Source organism: Larus michahellis, chromosome 6 (assembly GCF_964199755.1).
Source record: "Larus michahellis chromosome 6, bLarMic1.1, whole genome shotgun sequence".
Taxonomy (NCBI): domain Eukaryota; kingdom Metazoa; phylum Chordata; class Aves; order Charadriiformes; family Laridae; genus Larus; species Larus michahellis.
In genome coordinates this window covers 15,827,541-15,844,464 of record NC_133901.1, presented here as the reverse complement: position 1 = coordinate 15,844,464, position 16,924 = coordinate 15,827,541, and the positions used below count along the sequence as shown (strand labels likewise).

Sequence of the window (16,924 nt, the reverse complement as noted above, 5' to 3'; positions counted from 1 at the left end):
TCTTGGGTTGTTATTCAACTCCTGTGTGTCTCAGCCGTTGTGTGAGGGTTCCCGTCTCCTACGTTGGCTGCTTGAAGTGTTTCCAGTTCCAAAACTGAGAGCTGGGGAGCTCAGTTTGCCGCTTCTTTCAGATGTGGAGTGCTTGGGCTGGACTGGAGAGGGCATTCCTGGCTTCTCCATCACTGGCTCACATGTGCTGGTGGGACATGCCTTCGAGCTGGGTCACCCTGTTGGGAGGGTGGTGGAAAGTCCTTCCCCACAGTGACAGAGCCAACCACTGAGAAAAGACGTGCGGGGAGATGGAGGAGAGGGGCACTTGGAGAGGGTCTAGGTGGTGATGTGGAGGGATGACGCTGCACAAGACCACTGACCACTTGTGTCTCCTTGTTTTCCACCTGGAAGCATTCCTGATGGTAGGCAGAGCAGGGTCTCAGGTCTCACTATACGTGGGCTGGAGCTGAGAGGCAGCAGAGAAGGGAGCGAGGCCATGTTGCCATCACCAGGACTTTGGAACTACTGGGAGGAGTGGTGGGGCTGTGGGGTGACCATGTGCCATGGGCAGGCGCCAATTGCCTGTGTCTGCTTCTCAGCACCAGGAGGAAGGGGCATGAAGGTTTGCCATGCAGCGGAGGAGGACCACGGACGATCACCACTTCAGCCTGGTGGGGCAGGACAGCAGAGGTGCTCGCTACGGCAGCCTGAGCGAGACGGCCATTGAAATCCCCCAGGTAGGTGGCTGCAGTCTGTTCCCCTCGCCGTGGAGCTGCCTGGGGAATCGCTGCCCTCATTGCCCCATACGCCTTACTTTCAGCCCAGTGACTCAGCCCTGGACCAGAAGAGCGCAGACAATGTCTTCAGCGACGGCTGTACAAGAATAGGTGAGGGAGAAAGGCTGGTCTTTGAGGTTGGTTCCTTTCCATCTTGACAAGACAACTGGGGCTAGCTGGAGGAGAACGGGGAAAGCCCCCGGGCTGGAGCTGGCAGCAGCAGGTCCTGCTGACTATGGCTGGTCTGTACAGCACCTCTAGAGGGTGTCAGACCTCCTGCAAGCCCTGGCAGGCACTTCCCTGCTGGGGTGCTCGAGACTTTCCCTTCTGCAAGACAGCCACGGTCCTCAACTCACTTTAATAGGGTCTTCTAGTTTTCTCCCTGCTGTGCTAGAGACACCCAGGTGAGGTGGCTGGCAGCCCCTACCAGACCAAGCATGTCCTTCCCTCCAACTCCTCGTTTGACTCGCAACGCCCAGCCCCATGAGAGCAGCAAGTCCTGCAGGAGACGGACGCACGGGACAGGGATGGCTCTAGCATCTGCTGCCCTTCCCAGACATGGAGTGGGACACGAGCTCCCTGTCCTTGCTGCAGACTTTGTCCTGGTGTGGGAAACCGTCCCTCAGGAGCTGAGCGGGCAGCAGGACAGCCGTGAGAATGGGGACATGCAAGAGAGATCTGCCACCATCCACAGAACCTGGCGGAAGAAGTTTCTGGACGAGCTTCATACTGCTGGGATCCACATGGAAAAGGTACCCGGGGACCTGATCTCAAATTTCTACCCCCGATGATAACGGCAGCTTGGCTCTGTGAATCGGGAGGAGGGATGCCACGCCGTGGGGACCCTCGCCTGGGAGGGGAGCCCAGGCTAGTGGGCAGTCGAGCTGGAACACGGGGAGGGATGTATTTGAGCTTTTCTCCACTGGATCAGCTCTGCTGGGACGATCCACACCAGCACGGAGTCACTCCAGTGCCTCCCGCAGGGATCTGTACTGGTGCCAGCAGCCTCATCTCCGCTGGGGTCCCCTTCTCCCAACAGCACATGACCCGCATGGAGAAGAAGGTGGTGCATTACCTGCTCCTGAGTGCCCCCTGGAGTGTGCTCTGCTACTATGCTGAGGAGCTCCAGCTCCGTGTGCCACTGCAGGTAGGGGCTGTGGTGCCTGAGCTCACTGGGGACGGGAGACAGTGGTCCCAGTGCTACCGGATACCCCGCTCTGGGTGACAGGCTGGGCAGCTGCTTGCTCTGGGTCTTTGTTGGGGTTTGCAGCCTTCTTGCTTTCCAGTGGACTCAGCAGTTGCCAGTCACCTGTCTTGTCCCGTGCGCAGTTATGGGATCCCACCTTGTTCCCCTTCTGAACTTCTCCTCCAGCGCCCCATCCCCGCTTTTGCTGGTCCTTGAAGAGCAGATTCCCACATTTGGTGTGGCCCAGGCGCTATTCCTCCCCAGCTGCTGTCTTGCTCCTGGCTCCCTCCTCCTGAGAAGTTTCTGCTGCCCATGCAGGCGCTACCCAGACAGACCTCCAACTGGTCGGCCAGCGTGCTGCGGCAGCTGGGCATCCCCAACTTGATGGCCCAGGAGGTTCCCAACCTGCCGCTGGACTACTATACCTGCCCCTTCAAGGCCAACAAGCTGCGCTGGTGAGCATCCCGGGAGGGACTATGTTGGGAGGTGGTCCCCAGCTGGTGGGCACCATGGGGAGGGGGTGCTGCACACCTCTGCTGAGCACCAGGCTCTGCTGAGCTGCTACTCCCACACCCTTCCAGGTTCCTGGGGAGCGATGAGCAAGACACCTTCTTCTCCACCACCCAGCGGCACCAAATTGTGAGCACCGGGGCCACCAGGGCTCTCTAGCTAGGTCCCGGGTGGGTTGCGGGGTCTGAGGGAGAAGTGTTGTGAGCAAGTGTGTTGTCACAGTCTCAAACATCCCAGACTGGGTCGCTGTGTGCTAATAACTCCAGAGGGGATTAAAAGGCTTGGGTGGAAATCCCCCTCCTGCCACTCAGCATCTGGGAATCCGGCTTAGAGCCGGTAGCTGAAAAGCTGACTGATGGTGGGGACCCCTCTCCCCATCACGGGCAAAGGCTGTGCCCCCTCTCACCTCTCCTGGCGTTGCACCGGCAGCTCTACAAGATCCTGGCAACAACACAGTACGGCCACTCCAGGGACCGGGAGGTGGGGGTGGACCGGCTGCTGAGCGAGAACGTCTTCACCGCCGCCTTCCCGCTGCATGAGGCAAGACCCCGCCGTCCCCCGGTGACCCACCCTACTGCCAGCCCTGCGCCCCAGCCAGCCCCTCGCCCACCCCCTGCCTCTCCCCTCAGGGTCCCTACAAGGTCCGGCCGGAGGAACTGGCTGCTGGCAGCCTCAGCCCACGCCAAGTCCTCTTCCAGTACTGGGCCAGCTGGTGGAAGTGGAGCAAGTACCAACCGCTGGATCACATCCGCAAGTACTTTGGGGAGAAGGTTGCTTTCTACTTCGCCTGGCTGGGTGAGTCCTGCCTGCTCCAGAGCAGCTCCCGGCTCTCCCAGGGAACCGCTCCCTGGGCTTCCTGGTGCTGGGCAAGGGGCCGCTGGCAGCGGGCGGCAGCTCCCGGCCGCCCCAGGATGCAGATGCAGCTCTGTCCCGGGATGCTCTCCAGTTCCAGGTGGCCCCAGAAGCCACGCCCCACGTATCCTAAAAGGACTAGCTATAGCCTGACGGGTACTTTGCAGCCCTGGGTCCATGCTCAAGTCATCCAAACCCTGTGCGGTTTTAGGCTGGTGCTGTGCTGGGCTTGGGCAGGTGTCGTCCTCAGGAGTTGGAGCTGCTCTTGGCTCAGTGGCCGCGGTGGAGGCCTGCAGGATTCACGCTCCCTATCCCCACTGTCTCCAGGCTTCTACACGGGATGGCTCTTGCCTGCTGCGGTGGTGGGGATGGTGGTGTTCATCACAGGCATTTTCCTGATGTCCAATGATGTACCTTCGTAAGTGTCCCAACCTCCTGCGGCGGTGGGGAGGAGGGTGGCGGGTGCCTGCACCCCAGTGTGCTGGCGCTGGCCAGCCGGCGGGGCTCGACCGCAGCACTCGGTACAAAACTGTCAGTGAACAGTCCAACGGGGAGCAGTGGGAAAGGCCGAGCCCTGATGGGCTGCTGGCTGCTCCTTCCTTGCCCGTAGGCAGGAGGTCTGCGGTAGTGAAGAGAAGTACTGGATGTGTCCCCTCTGCAAGACCTGTCCCTACTGGCAGCTCTCTAAAATCTGCAGCACGTTCATGGTGAGGTCCTGGAGGGCAGCTCGGGGCCGGGATGGAGATCTCCATCCCAACATTAGTCCACGCCGTCCCAGTCCACCTCTCCGACTCAGCCCCTGCTGCCCCAGTGCTTCCTCTCCCACCCCTTCCTCCCTGGCGAAGGCTCCCAGGTGGCCCCTTCCACCTTCCCTCCCTGACTGCCCCATGCTCAGGGACATCGAGGACCTGGCACTCGCCACAGCAGCGGTGCAGAGGGCAGCCCCTGCCATCCTGTCTGTCCCTCAGCCCCACTCTGCCCACAGACAGGGCGGCTCTTTGACCATGGTGGGACCATCTTCTTCAGCATCTTCATGTCCCTGTGGGCAGTGCTGTTCCTGGAGTTCTGGAAGCGGACCAATGCATCCCTGGCTCACCACTGGGACTGCTCCGAGTTCGAGGACATCGAGGTGGGATCTGGCCCACTGTAACGCTTCCCAAAACCACTCAGACCAAAGCTACTGGGCATCCCTGACTCCTTTACCCCTCTTTCCCAGGAGCAGCCTCGGCCCCAGTTCATGGCCGTGGCGCCCATGACGATAATAAACCCTATAACGGGGGCAGAGGAGCCATATTTCCCCAAGCGCAGACGCATCCACCGGATTTTGGCTGGTTCGATGGTCATTATAATGATGGTAAGATCACAGGGGCTGGAGCAGCATCTGACTACTGTGTCCTGGGGCAGCGGGACGTGGTGGGATGGGATCCGTTTGGGGTAAGAGAGCGTGGGTTAAACTGGGGATGAACATGGGTGTTCCTGGCCCATGGTGGAACCCAAGGCTCTCCACTGGCTCAGCCCACACCCCTCTGCATCCCAGCTCAGCTGCCTGCCCTGGAACTCTCCCGGGACTCGTAGTGCCCTGGGTTAACGGTGGAGTTTTCCTCCCCAACACAAGCTGCTCATACCCCACATGCTGTGTTTGTAGATTGCCATGGTGGTGATGTTCCTGGTGTCCGTTATCCTCTACCGGGCAGTAGTCGCCATCCTCCTCTCCAGCTCTGGGTACTTCTGGTTTGTGGCTTCGGTAAGAGGTGGCAAGAGCCACTCCCAGACCTGCTTCACTTGCTGGGCTTGCTTGCCACTCTCTGTGCTGTGTTGTTTCTCCCTGTAGGCATCCCGCATCGCCAGCATCACTGGCTCGGTGGTGAACCTCATCTTCATCCTCATCCTCTCCAAGATCTATATTTCCCTGGCTCATTTCCTCACCAAATGGGGTAAGCTGGCAAGGGTCTTGCAAGCTGGATGGTGATGGGAGGGAGCGGTCAGTAAGGGCAGAGCACCAAACCCAGGGAAAGCTGGACAACACTCAGGAGGACAATGACTTTATGGAGGAGAGCTGGAAAAATAAGACCTTCGGTGAGAAGGTCGATGCCTGCAAGGCCTTTGGCACGATCTCACACAACATCCTTCTCTCTAAGTTGGAGAGATAGGGATTTGATGGGTGGTCTGTTCAGTGTATAGGAAACTGGCTGGATGGTCACATCCAGAGGGTGGTGGTCAATGGCTCGATGTCCAGATGGAGAGGGGTGACAAGTGGTGTCCCTCAGGGATCCGTACCACAACCCGGTGCTGTTCAACATCTTCATCAATGATACAGACAGTGGGATCAAGTGCACCCTCAGTAAGTTTGCTGACGACCCTAAGCTAAGTGGTGCTATTGATGTGCCACAGGGACCTGGAGGAGCTAGAGAGGTGTGCCCGAGCAAACCTTATGAAGTTCAACAAGGCCAAGTGCAAGATCCTACACTTGGGTTGGGAAAATCCTCGTTATCAATCCAGGCTGGGGGATGACGTGATAGAGAGCAGCCCTGCCGAAAAGGACTTGGGGGTACTGGTGGATGAAAAGCTGGACGTGAGCCAGCAATGTGTGCTTGCAGCTCAGAAGGCCAGTCGCATCCTGGGCTGTATAAAAAGCATGGCCAGCAGATCCAGAGAGGTGATTTTCCCCCTCTACTCTGCTCTGGTGAGACCCCACCTGGAGTACTGTGTCCAGCTCTGGAGCCCTCAGCACAAGAAGGGCATGGACCTGTTGCAGTGGGTCCAGAGGAGGGCCACAAAGATGATCAAAGGGCTGGATCAAAGGGCTCCTCCCTCTGCTATGAGGACAGGCTGAGAGAGTTGGAGTTGTTCAGCCTGGAGAAGAGAAGGCTCCAGGGAGACCTTATAGCAGCCTTCCAGTACCTAAAGGGGGCCTACAAGAAAGCTGGGGAGGGGCTGTTTGCAAGGGCATGTAGCGACAGGACGAGGGGCAATGGTTTAAACTAGAGCAGGGCAGGTTTAGATGAGACATTAGGAAGAAGTTCTTTACAATGAGGGTGGTGAGACACTGGCCCGGGTTGCACAGAGAGGTGGTGGAGGCCCCATCCCTGGAGACATTCAAGGCCAGGCTTGATGAGGCTCTGAGCAACCTGATCTAGTTGGAGATGTCCCTGCTCACTGCAGGGGGGTTGGACCAGATGACCTTTAAAGGTCCCTTCCAACCCAACACATTCTATGAGTCTATGATTCCATGAAAAGTGTTTTGGCAGCAGAGAGAAAAAAAAACATTTGTAAGGTTTAACTTCTGGGGTTTTTCAATTGAAACATCCAAGCTGACTTTTGAGGTGTGGAAGAGAAAAGCATGTGGGATATTTTTGTTGCATTTAATGAGACACAAAGCCTGTTTTTACGGAGTGGAGAAAGATTATTTTTTGGTGCAAAGCAGATGGGTGTCTCCAGCCTGCGTATGCGTGGCAGGCGCCTTCATGGGTACAGCAGCAGGTTTGGGGACCCCGAGCTGCAGGGCTTTGGTTAGAGTTGAGCGATGTGGGGTGACTTCCACGATGATGTGGAAGAGCATCCCGGAGCAGTGTAGAGCCACATCCCTCTGCTTCCCCCTGGCAGAGATGCACCGCACCCAGACCAAGTACGAGGACGCCTTCACCTTCAAAGTGTTCATCTTCCAGTTTGTCACCTTCTACTCCTCTCCCATTTACATCGCCTTCTTCAAGGGGAAGTAAGGCCTTTGCGGGCAGCAGGGGTCTTGCCCATCCCCTGCAGCCTCTGGGCTTTGCTGCTGGGGAGTGCTGCTGCCATCATGGGCAAGGAGCACTGCGGCAGGAGGGACTGTCCCACCAGAGAGCAGGAGCCCTCACAGGGCCACGGGGTGCCTGGGCATGAGGGCAGTCCCAGCCTGCTGTGGGCTAACTGGTGCAACCGGTCCCAGTCTGGGACTGGGGGACCCTCTCCATCGGAGGCACCCACCACCAGCCCTTTTGTTCCCCTTGGTGAGGGAGAAGAGGGCTCGGGGCAGACCAGAAAAAGCCCTTCCTTCCCTGGGGCCCCTCCAGACACATCCCTGGGCTCACGGCTCTGCTCCCGCAGGTTCGTCGGCTACCCTGGGAACTACCGGAGCTTTCTGGGGGTCCGCAATGAGGAGGTGAGTGCCGGGCAGGAGACACACGGTGCCTGCCAACCCAGCTGGGGCAGGTGCGTGCTGCAGGGACGCCTTCCCGTACTCAGGGTCCTCCCATCCCTGTGTGCCGGACCCGGCGGGCTGAGGGCCCCTCTCTCCCCGCAGTGCAGCCCAGGCGGGTGCTTCATTGAGCTGGCGCAGGAGCTGCTGGTCATCATGGTGGGGAAGCAGATCATCAACAACGTGCAGGAGGTGGCCATCCCGTGAGTACACTGTGGCTCGCCAGGGCCATTGTGCGTCCCTGAGCCTGCGCAGGGTGGGGGTTTCGGGGGTCCGCCGAGGGGGGTGTTGAGCGGTGCTGGCTGGCCGCAGCAGGGGACACAGCCCCTCTCGTCTCCCCAGGAAGCTGAAGTGCTGGTGGCACAAGCACAAGCTCCTCTCCAGCAAGAAGCCAGGCAAGGAGGGGGAGTCAGTCCTGGTGGAGCAGGCGCCCTGGGTGATGGACCACCAGCTTCTGGTGTTCGAGGGGCTGTTTGACGAGTACCTGGAGATGGGTATGGACCATCCTTGGGGTGGGGAGGACTGAAGTGCTAGGAGAAAGCTGGTGGGGAGAGGCAGGAACTGCAGGAGCTCCCTGGAGGAAGGGACCAGCCATGGGAGCTTTTGCCCCGAGCGGCCCGTGGGTGCTGGCGGGAGAAGGGCTGCCCCACTCCCCACGGGATAGGGCTGGGAGATGCTGCAGCTGCCACTGCTGTCTCTCAGCCTGGCCCTCCCCATGCCTCCTCTTCCTGTCAGTCCTGCAGTTCGGCTTCATCACCATCTTTGTGGCAGCCTGTCCCCTGGCACCCCTCTTCGCCCTGCTCAACAACTGGGTGGAGATCCGCCTGGATGCCCACAAGTTCATCTGTGACTACCGGAGGCCGGTGGCTGAGCGAGCACAGGGCATCGGCATCTGGTTCTCCATCCTGGAGGCCATCACTCACCTGGCTGTCATCAGTAACGTACGCCGGGCAGGGAGGCAGGCGCAAGGGGGCTGCAAGCAGTGCCCGGGAATTGGGAGGAAAAACTTGTTTGGCTGCTGCTGGACGCTGAGTGATGAGGGGAGCTGCAGTGCCTGGGGTGTGTCCAGCTTTGCAGAAGGTGCAGCTTCAGCCATGGGTGGTGGGAAGCCATCACTCTCCAGGGCGTGCAGCCCTGCTTGGGTTTAACTGAGGGGCGTGAGCAGGACACAACGCAATGAGCAGCAAAACCGCCAAGACTGAGCAGCGTTCGTCTCCGGTTTGCCAGGCTGAGGGCAAGGGGAGGCGGAAAGCCACATCAGGAGCACAGGGCATGAAGGAGGTCCTGCTGGGGGGCTGGGGCATCTCCCAGCTGCAGGACCTGCTGCAGCACATCTCCCTGCTCCCAGGCCTTCCTCATCGCCTTCACTTCCGATTTCCTGCCCCGCATGTACTATGGGTATGCCCATGACAGCGGCCTGCGTGGCTATGTGAACTTCACCTTGGCATATGCACCGTGGGACTTTGTCCTGCAGAGCAACACCACGTGCAGGTGGGAGCCCCCCCCACCCCGCCTCATCTGGCTCCTCTTCTCATTTGCTTCAGATTGCACTTGCTTTTATCTGCTGCTGCCACAGCGAACGTTTTGTTTAGCACGGCAGCCTTTAGCCAGGTCCAGGTTGTTCACCCACTTTCCCGAGGTCCCTGGGGCCCTTGCACACCCCAGGACTAAGCGTGTGCGCAATGTGCCCATGTGGGGGGCAACGCAGGGGTGGGGGGGTTGCTTGCCCGGCCTAGCCCGGGGCTGGAGCAAAAGCTTCCCAGTGGCGGAGGGAGGTGCTTTTGCAAAGGAGAAAGTCCCCTGGGGCTGGGCTACAAGGAGCCGCCCGGGGCCTTGGCTGAGGCTGGCTAAGGGCTGGTTCTGCTGCGCTCCAGCAGCTGGGAGATCAGAGAGCGCCTGCAGCAACGCCCAACGGTGACACCCCCTGTGAAGGGGACAGAGGCGGTAACAGCTGCACTTCGCTCCCACAGATACAGAGCATTTAGGGACCGGGACGGCAACTTGACCTTGACTTACTGGCAGCTGCTGGCCATACGCTTGGGCTTCATCATTGCGTTTGAGGTACCAGGCGCTGAGCCCTGCAGAGCGGCCTAGGGCATGGGGCTGGGGGTGAGGACCTGCCACTTCAGTCAACCTGCGCCTCCCTGCTCTCTTCCAGCACGTGGTTTTCTTTACCGGACGCGTGATTGCATGGCTGGTACCTGACATTCCTGAGTCCGTCGAGGTCAAGGTGAAGCGTGAACGGTATCTGGCCAAGGAGGCGCTGGCTGAGAACAAGGTGCGCTGCAGCAGCTCCTCCTTTAAAGTCTTTTCTGCTTTAAACTTGCACAGAGGCACAGGCTAAGCAAGCAGGCAGCCCCGTAAGGAGTCGCGCAGCTCCTGCCAGTGCTAACACCAGCTCCCTTTTTCTGTGGTTCAGGTCCTTTTGGAGAGACGGGAGACAAGAAGCAAGGCCAGCGTGACGGATCCGGCTGCAGGCAGGGACTGGGAAACCGAGCAGTTGGCCAGCAGCTGAGCGCCACAGCATGCCCTAAGGCTCGTGGCACGGGGCTGGCACTGAAGGGCTGCCGACTGGCTCCTTCTCGGGCCAGCCTGGAGCCACAGGCATGCCTCCCCCGCCCCGCTGGCACACAGGCATTTGGGGACGGCTATTGCTAAAGGTGGGGAGGGACACAGCTAGCTCTGGGTGTTTGTCCGAGCTTGTTGGCATTACCGCAAGGTAACTCTATGGCTGCATACACCTGGCACGGAGCAAATTAAAGGAGGCTGGCCAGGCTGTCTCTGCCCACAGCAACTGCACAGCTGGTCAGGGCAACCGCAGCTCCGCTTGCCACTCGGGGCTAACAAAGGCAGGGCTAGGGCCTCCTGCACTGGCTCTTGCCTCTCCTGCCTCCACCTGTGCTGGATATAACCATGGCTGGAGGGTTTGGTCCTGGCAGCACCAGCAGGTACAGTGGGAATGGGAGAGCTGCTGATGGGAAGGGGAGAGCTACGGAGACACCGGGTGGAGCTGAGGCGTGCCATGACCCTCCGACACAGCAGCCTCCAAGCCAAGCTTGATCTATCACAGAGCAGCAGCTTGGCCCCGGCTGGTGGGTGCTGTGCAGGAGTGCCAGTCACAGAAGGCAGCTGAAATGCTCTGGTTACGGAGGAGGTGACTAGAGGGACCGCAGCTCGTGCGTCCCTTTCCTCCCCTACACTGGCAGCGTCCCCAGCACCACCTCCCTCTGCTGCTGCCGAGTGCCGCTCTTGCCTCCTCCCTCAACACAAGTCCTGCTTCAGAAAGGGCATGGCTGCAGCAGCAGAGGCTCCTGCACGCAAGCTGGAACTCCTCAAACCAGGTACACCCAAGCTAAGCGAGGGGCTGCCTTGGATCTCAACCCACCAGTAGAAATAATATCCGTGACACTCCAAGCTGTTTCAGGTTTTATTTTAGAATTTATAAAATTCCAGTGTCATCCATACTCATGAGCCTTTTTACATGTTTGCATATAGTCTCCAAATTCCAAAGTTAAGGCCAAGGGATCATTGCTATGGAAACATACAATATGGAAGACGTCAAAGAGAGGAAATGGACACATGCCACAGTCTGCTGCGGAAGGAGGGTGGTGGGGGGACAGTACTAGGTACAATCACTTCATGACCTTCTTTAGAGTGGAGGGTCGGGCTATGGGGCACAAGCCCAGACGGTGGTGCCCCAAATGTAACTCAAGCCTAGCTGTGCAACTGGTGAGGGCACGGGAGTGGGGGGGCATAAAGAGGAAGAGGGGGCGATAGGCTTGGTGACGTAGGACAGACCTAAGCTACAGGGGTAATAACCATTTTCTGACAGACGCAGATGGGAGGGTGTCACCCTAGTTCTGTCTGACCCACCCTGTCTCCCAGGCTGGAGGCAAGGCCACCCTGTCCTTTGGGGACAGCCAGGTGTCCTACAACAGGCCGTGGTCAGCTTCAGTCATTTCTCAACCTTAAGGAGAGCACTGTGAGGTTTTGGTTCAACTTTTGTATAGCAGCCTCTTCCAAGAAGAGCTGGCCTGGGAAGGAGAAGCGTTGGCATGTCAGGCCTGCCGGACAGAGGGAAAGGCAAGAACGCTGGGCTCAGCTTGCCAGAATTTTGGGCCTTTGCTCCGTAAGCAGCACTAGAGAAGAGAGGCTCGTGACTCCTGCTTGTCCAAGAGCTGAAGCAGCTGGGATAGAGGAATGGCTCAGACTACAACCTCCGCAGGACTGAGCAGGGGAAGGAGGGAACACAGAAGCCTCATGCTCCCTGCCTCCCTCCACAAAGATGTGGTTTTCCTCTTACTGCCTGGAGGAGCTTGGACACAGCCCCCCTTTGAGCAAGCCGTGGCAGGGCCTAGGTGCAAGTGGCCTGGAGTACAGAGCATGGATCACCCTCTACCGCCCATACGATGGAGGCCTCAGGGAGGGCTCAACGCACCACACAGTCAGCCCCCCAGTGCCATCAGAGCCGAAGCCTGGCTCGCAACCTCTGCAGCCAAGGGCTGCGGCAAGGCTGTGCCTATGGCCTTGGGGCAGGCCTACGGTTCTCTCTGATTCACAGCATCCCTCATCGTCACCACGCTCAGCTTCCCTCCAGAGGAGCTCCCAGTCACTCGGAGACAAAAGGCTCCTCTTGCTTTTTCTCCATGCTTCTGCTCTGGGTGTCAGGGCAAGAGCTGGAACAGCTGCTTACCCACTTACACCGAGAGGCCACCATCGTACTGACTTTTGAGGTAGAAAGAAGGCAATAGTAATAGGTGTCCCTACTGCTCATGCCTAGATGCTGCAGTGCTAGCAGAGGACAACAGCTTCTCAAGGCTGTGCTTCCCACCAGCTTCTCCTGGGCCATGCCACCGCAGCAACCTTGGCCGACCCGAATCTGTCCCATCCGGTAATATTGTCATGTGCTGGCTTGCCTGCCTGCTCACAATGTTGGCTGTCGGGAAGGGTGAATGAGGCAACGTGGGGAACTAGAAGCGGGGTCTGTCATCACGCGCTGGAAGACTCATCAAGCGTGCAGGCTGGGGCTGTGCTTGGAGTGGCGCAGAGGAGCGCTCGCTACGCGCTGCACTCAGAGGTGTTTACCTGACCAGGTAGCCATACGTTGTTCTAAGTCCCTGCCATCTCTGCTGCCTCTACAGCCTATTGAAGGTTTTGTTCCTTTAAAAAGCAAGTTTCTGACCTTTTAGATTATTTTAAGCTCTCCCCACAGTCAGCTATCAGCATTAAATGAATTTTTGGCAGTTAAAAGGAAAAAAGTTGATTGCACTCTACAAAGGTAAGGTAAGACCTGGGATAAACACAAAGGAAAGAGGGCAAACGTTTTGGCTTTAGAAAGTCAAGGAAATTTATTTCCTGAGGTCATAAGACAGGAAGTAGATTCCTAGCCACAGTAAAGGAGGTCTCCTAATGAAGGCGAGAATGCCTAGTAAGACATGCTCAAGAGAGCAGATTGCTCTGCTAGCGCTTGGGAAGCTGCAAATCTTAGCCACTTTGAGTCAATTATGAAGTTCCTAACAAAAACACACACATTTAGTGTTTGAATCTGAGTAGAAGACTTGTTCCAAAGGAGGAAAGAATATCCATCAAGAGATGAGGGTGGGTCCTAGCCACGGTGATAGCTGAGGGGAGCAGGATGGGGTCTAGCACTCCAGACACCATTAGGAGACCTCTTGGGGCAATTGACTTGTGCTCCAGCCGCTGGGTCAGATTTCAGACAGGAAGTACTTGTGGCAGGTTAGTGTCAGGTCAGCGGACTGGAGGAGTTTCTGCTTCCAGGTCATTATCGTTTGGGTCCCCAGGGAAGAGTCTTGGGGGCCACTTGAGCCCCAAAGCTGGGGAAGTCTTCAGAACTGCTCATATCAGGGGCCTAGAGCAAACAAAAAGGGAACAAGTTAAGCTCCTGCCCTGCTGTGAACCTGCAGGGTGTGCCCCTGAGCCAAGCAGCATTTCTGATGTCCCATGAGCAGAGACAACGGGCAAGGGCCAAGAAGGATCATTGCGTCCTTAGGACTGCCCAGGGTGGACAGTCAAGCCATCTAGAGATGACATGTAGGAGGGTGCCGACAGGAGCAAATGGCAGGTGGATCAAGGGCTCCGAGGGTCCAGCCTCAGTAATTTGGTCACTGGAGTGGAGCCAGGCCCATCCTGCAGCAACACTGGGTCAACTGAAGACAGAGCTGAAGATCTGTTCCAGCTCACCACTCCCAGCCAGAACACAGCTGCAAACATCGAGGTGGTTCTGTGCTGCAGCAGGAGTCAGAAGTCCTAGGGCCCCGTCCCTAATCCTAAAACCAACATGACCTGGCAGGACATTTTCTCATAAGAGTCCCCCGTTCCCCAACAGCTCCACAGTGGGGTCGTCAGTGTGGGCAAGATGTCTGAAAGAAAGAGACACCAGTGCTTTGGAAGCTGGAGAGGCAGAGCCCAGGCCTGCTCTCAGCTAGCACAGGCCACAGGGAGAAGGAGGGCCCATCACTGCTTTCTCTGCCACCAAGGGAAGGAGAGTGCTCCATTTCCCCAGCCAAGGTAGGAGGGCCAGACCTCAGAGTAAGTCCTGTGTCCCCAGGCCCATAGTAGAACCAGCACTCACCTTTTCGTTGTTGACAGTGGCCCAGGGGGCATCTCTCACCACAAAGCCCTTGGATGGGGCCTTGGACTCTTCATGTGAAGAGGGCTTCATATACACCTGCATTGCCTCATTGTCCACCACATCTGCAAGCTGCAGTGACATGGCGCAGTTAGGAGGGATCCTGATGATTCCTCAAGGCATAACACACCTCCCCCACACCATCTCACCATGCTGCAACCCGTGCAAGGTCACCAGCCTGTTCTACAATGACCAAACGCAGTGTTTCTGCACTAGCTGGAGAGCCACCAACTCCTAATTGATGCAAGCTGCAGCAAGGCAAGCACATGCACATCCTGGTGGTGTCCCAGCATGCTCGTTCACTGTCCTCTCCTGGACAGTAGTGCCAGTCCTTGCACTGCTTCGCAGAGCACAGCCCTGGGGCTCTGTGTCCAGTTGGTCTGAGGGACAGTTGCAGATGAGGGCTGACTCCCACCCGCACAGGGCTTGAGTTCTCCGATGCAGTGGTAGAAAATACTGCATGGAGATACTTCAGACATCCAGCTCTGTGGCAGAGAAAATCCCCTGCACAGATTAGCCAAACACTTACATATTCTTCCTCCAAGTTCAGGATGTGATCGATAGCTTCTTCCACGTTCTCAGGGAGTCCTGTCACAGTCACACAGTTGGGGTCAGGAGCTCCACTCTGGGGAAAGCGAATGTCCACCTACAACACAAGGAACAGGACAGGACTTACATCTGCATATGTGAATAGCCACAGACTCCACATGACCCTCATCATTGACAGAAGAGAAAAGCCCTAATCTGCTCACTGCCACAAGTCTGTTTAAGACATCCATACTTCAGATGCTGGAGGGGGTGCACTGGAATATACCTGTCCCTGAAGCCTGTCCGGTTCTCCTGTGAAGGAAGGCAGAACAGAGTCTGCAGTAACAACCAATCTTCCAGCAGCCCCTGCTGTTCTCACTGCCCAGAGGCCCACTGCTTTCTGTGCAGCACTTGCAGCAGAGGCAGAAGGCTGCATTTCCAGACAACGCCCTCACACTGCTGCAAGCATTTTCACCATCAAGCCATTAGCATGACGCACATTAAGCTTTCTGTCTCCTCCACAGGTAAGAGTAATCCTGGCTGACAGTCACTTTATGGAGCTGGCTTAGTGTACCCCATACACAGCCACTGAGGTCTCTCACAGCTTGCCTCCCAGAGGGGTGCAGGGAAGCCATGCAAGACAGGACCAAAAACTAAAGGCTGCTCATTTGGGAACTCATTTCAACAACTTGCCTCAACAGCTTGTTTCAACAACTGAGCCCAGCCAAGATGCAAGTTCTCCAAAGCCTCATTACTCTGGATTCATGTTCACTACTGCCCCTGTAGTAAAGCACGCTGCTATTGACACATGCTGTCAGGGACAAAGGCAAAGCCTTTCCCAGAGTCAGCTGACTTTGCCAAATCTGGAGACCTGAGAGTGTGCCAAGATTCCCAAAGTCAAGCAAATCAACGGTGGCCTAGAGAGACAAAGAAAGCCAGAGGATTTCCTTGAGTTAAGCTCAAGCTGAGGGGGTCTGGGCAGTCTCCTCTCACAGGCCCCCAGCAACAGACCTGGCTGTCCATTTCCAGTCATCAGAGTAGCTAACATAACCACCTCCTCCCTTTGAAGACCATCTGGGACCCTGTCTGCAAGAAACCCACTAAACAGGCTGCACCGAGGGGACAGAGCTCAGTGCTATTTGCAGGGCTAACCCAGAGCACCAAGGAAACACTTCCAGGTTCCCCTTCTGGCTGTGTTCCAGCAGGACAGGAAGAACTCAGCCTCCTCCCTGCCTGGCTCCCAGAAGGATGACTCACGGCTGAGGTCGTGTGGGGATGCTTCAGCTGGTGTCTGGGTGTTGTGTTCAGATAGCCCAGCTGCCCAGGGCATACCGGAATGCCCTGGCCCAGGGATTCTGCTCACATGCTTGTGGTGAGAGCTGGAGGTGAGCAGGACAGCACTAGCTTTTCTTTTGCGTCTGTTCCAGCTGAAGGTGCTCAACAGGCACAAGACACGAGGACCACAAGATGTCAGCCTCAGGCTCCTGAATTCAGCCTCTAGCACCAAGCTGCTACCAAGCTCTTAGCACAGGAGCAAGTGGTACCACTGGCCACCCAGGCCTAGCCCAACCTGTGCTGCATTGCCCCTCTGCTCACCTTGAACTCATCCATGATTTTGCGGATGGCTTTACCACGTGCACCAATGATGCGTGCGTGAACACGATGGTCCAGAGTCACATCCTCAGAGACCATCTGCTCCAGCTCACCAACTATCTTCATGATGGCATCCCGGGCAGCCTCGGCATTCTTCTCATAGCCAGTGATGGTGATCTGGTCCTGGGCCTGGGGCACAGGGAAATGTGTGAGACCAGGCTCATAAGCAGCTGGGCAAGCCTTCTCCCTGCTAATCCCTTGTACCCTCCACCTTATCCGAAGGCAGCACAGGGAGTTCAGTGCCCTAGAGAAGATGCTGTGCTTCCTATGCTCAGAGACAACCAGCAGCCCTCCTTGCACCCCCCTCTGACCTCTTACCTGGCTTTCATCATCCTTGTCTGGGAACTGGATGTTGACCTCATGCTCTGTGCGTATCTGGGTGATCACTGCTCCCTTCCGCCCAATGATTTTAGGGTGATACTTGGGATCCACAGTGACTGTCAGCTTGAAGCTGCGCAAGGCCTGGAACAGGAGAATCACAGTGAGGTACAACAGCAGGGAACACACCATGGCCAGTCCAGTGATGTCCATCTAAGTCCCAGTGTTTCCTTCTGGCCTCTGAGATGTGCGGAACAGATTCTGCAGGGTCATGCTTGTGTGTACAT

At 57.2% G+C, this 16,924-nt stretch overlaps 2 protein-coding genes across 6 annotated transcripts in view; one reads left to right on the top strand and one right to left on the bottom strand.

Moving 5' to 3' along the window:
- Positions 1-620: 620 nt before the first annotated feature.
- ANO7 (anoctamin 7) lies at positions 621-11,622 on the top strand. Its single transcript, XM_074593027.1, has 23 exons — positions 621-728; positions 812-878; positions 1,362-1,519; positions 1,807-1,914; positions 2,272-2,408; positions 2,535-2,592; positions 2,893-3,003; positions 3,093-3,258; positions 3,643-3,733; positions 3,926-4,022; positions 4,301-4,444; positions 4,532-4,669; positions 4,961-5,059; positions 5,147-5,249; positions 6,919-7,030; positions 7,399-7,453; positions 7,595-7,692; positions 7,832-7,983; positions 8,225-8,430; positions 8,838-8,980; positions 9,460-9,550; positions 9,648-9,769; positions 11,535-11,622. Exons 1-23 carry the CDS (start codon positions 621-623, stop codon positions 11,620-11,622), a joined length of 2,652 nt encoding a protein of 883 aa, XP_074449128.1.
- The window catches only part of HDLBP (high density lipoprotein binding protein), a 40,293-nt gene continuing 34,272 nt past the window's right edge, over positions 10,904-16,924 (bottom strand). For 3 of the 5 annotated variants that reach the window (XM_074593099.1, XM_074593100.1, XM_074593101.1), the window contains exons 24-28: positions 16,638-16,781; positions 16,263-16,448; positions 14,668-14,784; positions 14,082-14,210; positions 10,904-13,358 (exon numbers count right to left, since the gene is read on the bottom strand). In XM_074593099.1, the coding sequence (XP_074449200.1) occupies positions 13,272-13,358; positions 14,082-14,210; positions 14,668-14,784; positions 16,263-16,448; positions 16,638-16,781 (663 nt within the window). In that variant the 3' untranslated portion in view covers positions 10,904-13,271. The remainder of the gene's footprint in view (positions 13,359-14,081; positions 14,211-14,667; positions 14,785-16,262; positions 16,449-16,637; positions 16,782-16,924) is intronic. The other 2 variants (XM_074593102.1, XM_074593103.1) reach the window with 1 other exon arrangement.

Coding starts and splice junctions, on each gene's coding strand:
- ANO7 (XM_074593027.1), top strand. CDS start 621: ATGCAGCGGAGGAGGACCACGGACGATCACCACTTCAGCCTGGTGGGG. Junction 7,031..7,398: donor ATCGCCTTCTTCAAGGGGAA/GTAAGGCCTTTG, acceptor CTGCTCCCGCAG/GTTCGTCGGCTACCCTGGGA. Junction 8,981..9,459: donor CAGAGCAACACCACGTGCAG/GTGGGAGCCCCC, acceptor TCGCTCCCACAG/ATACAGAGCATTTAGGGACC.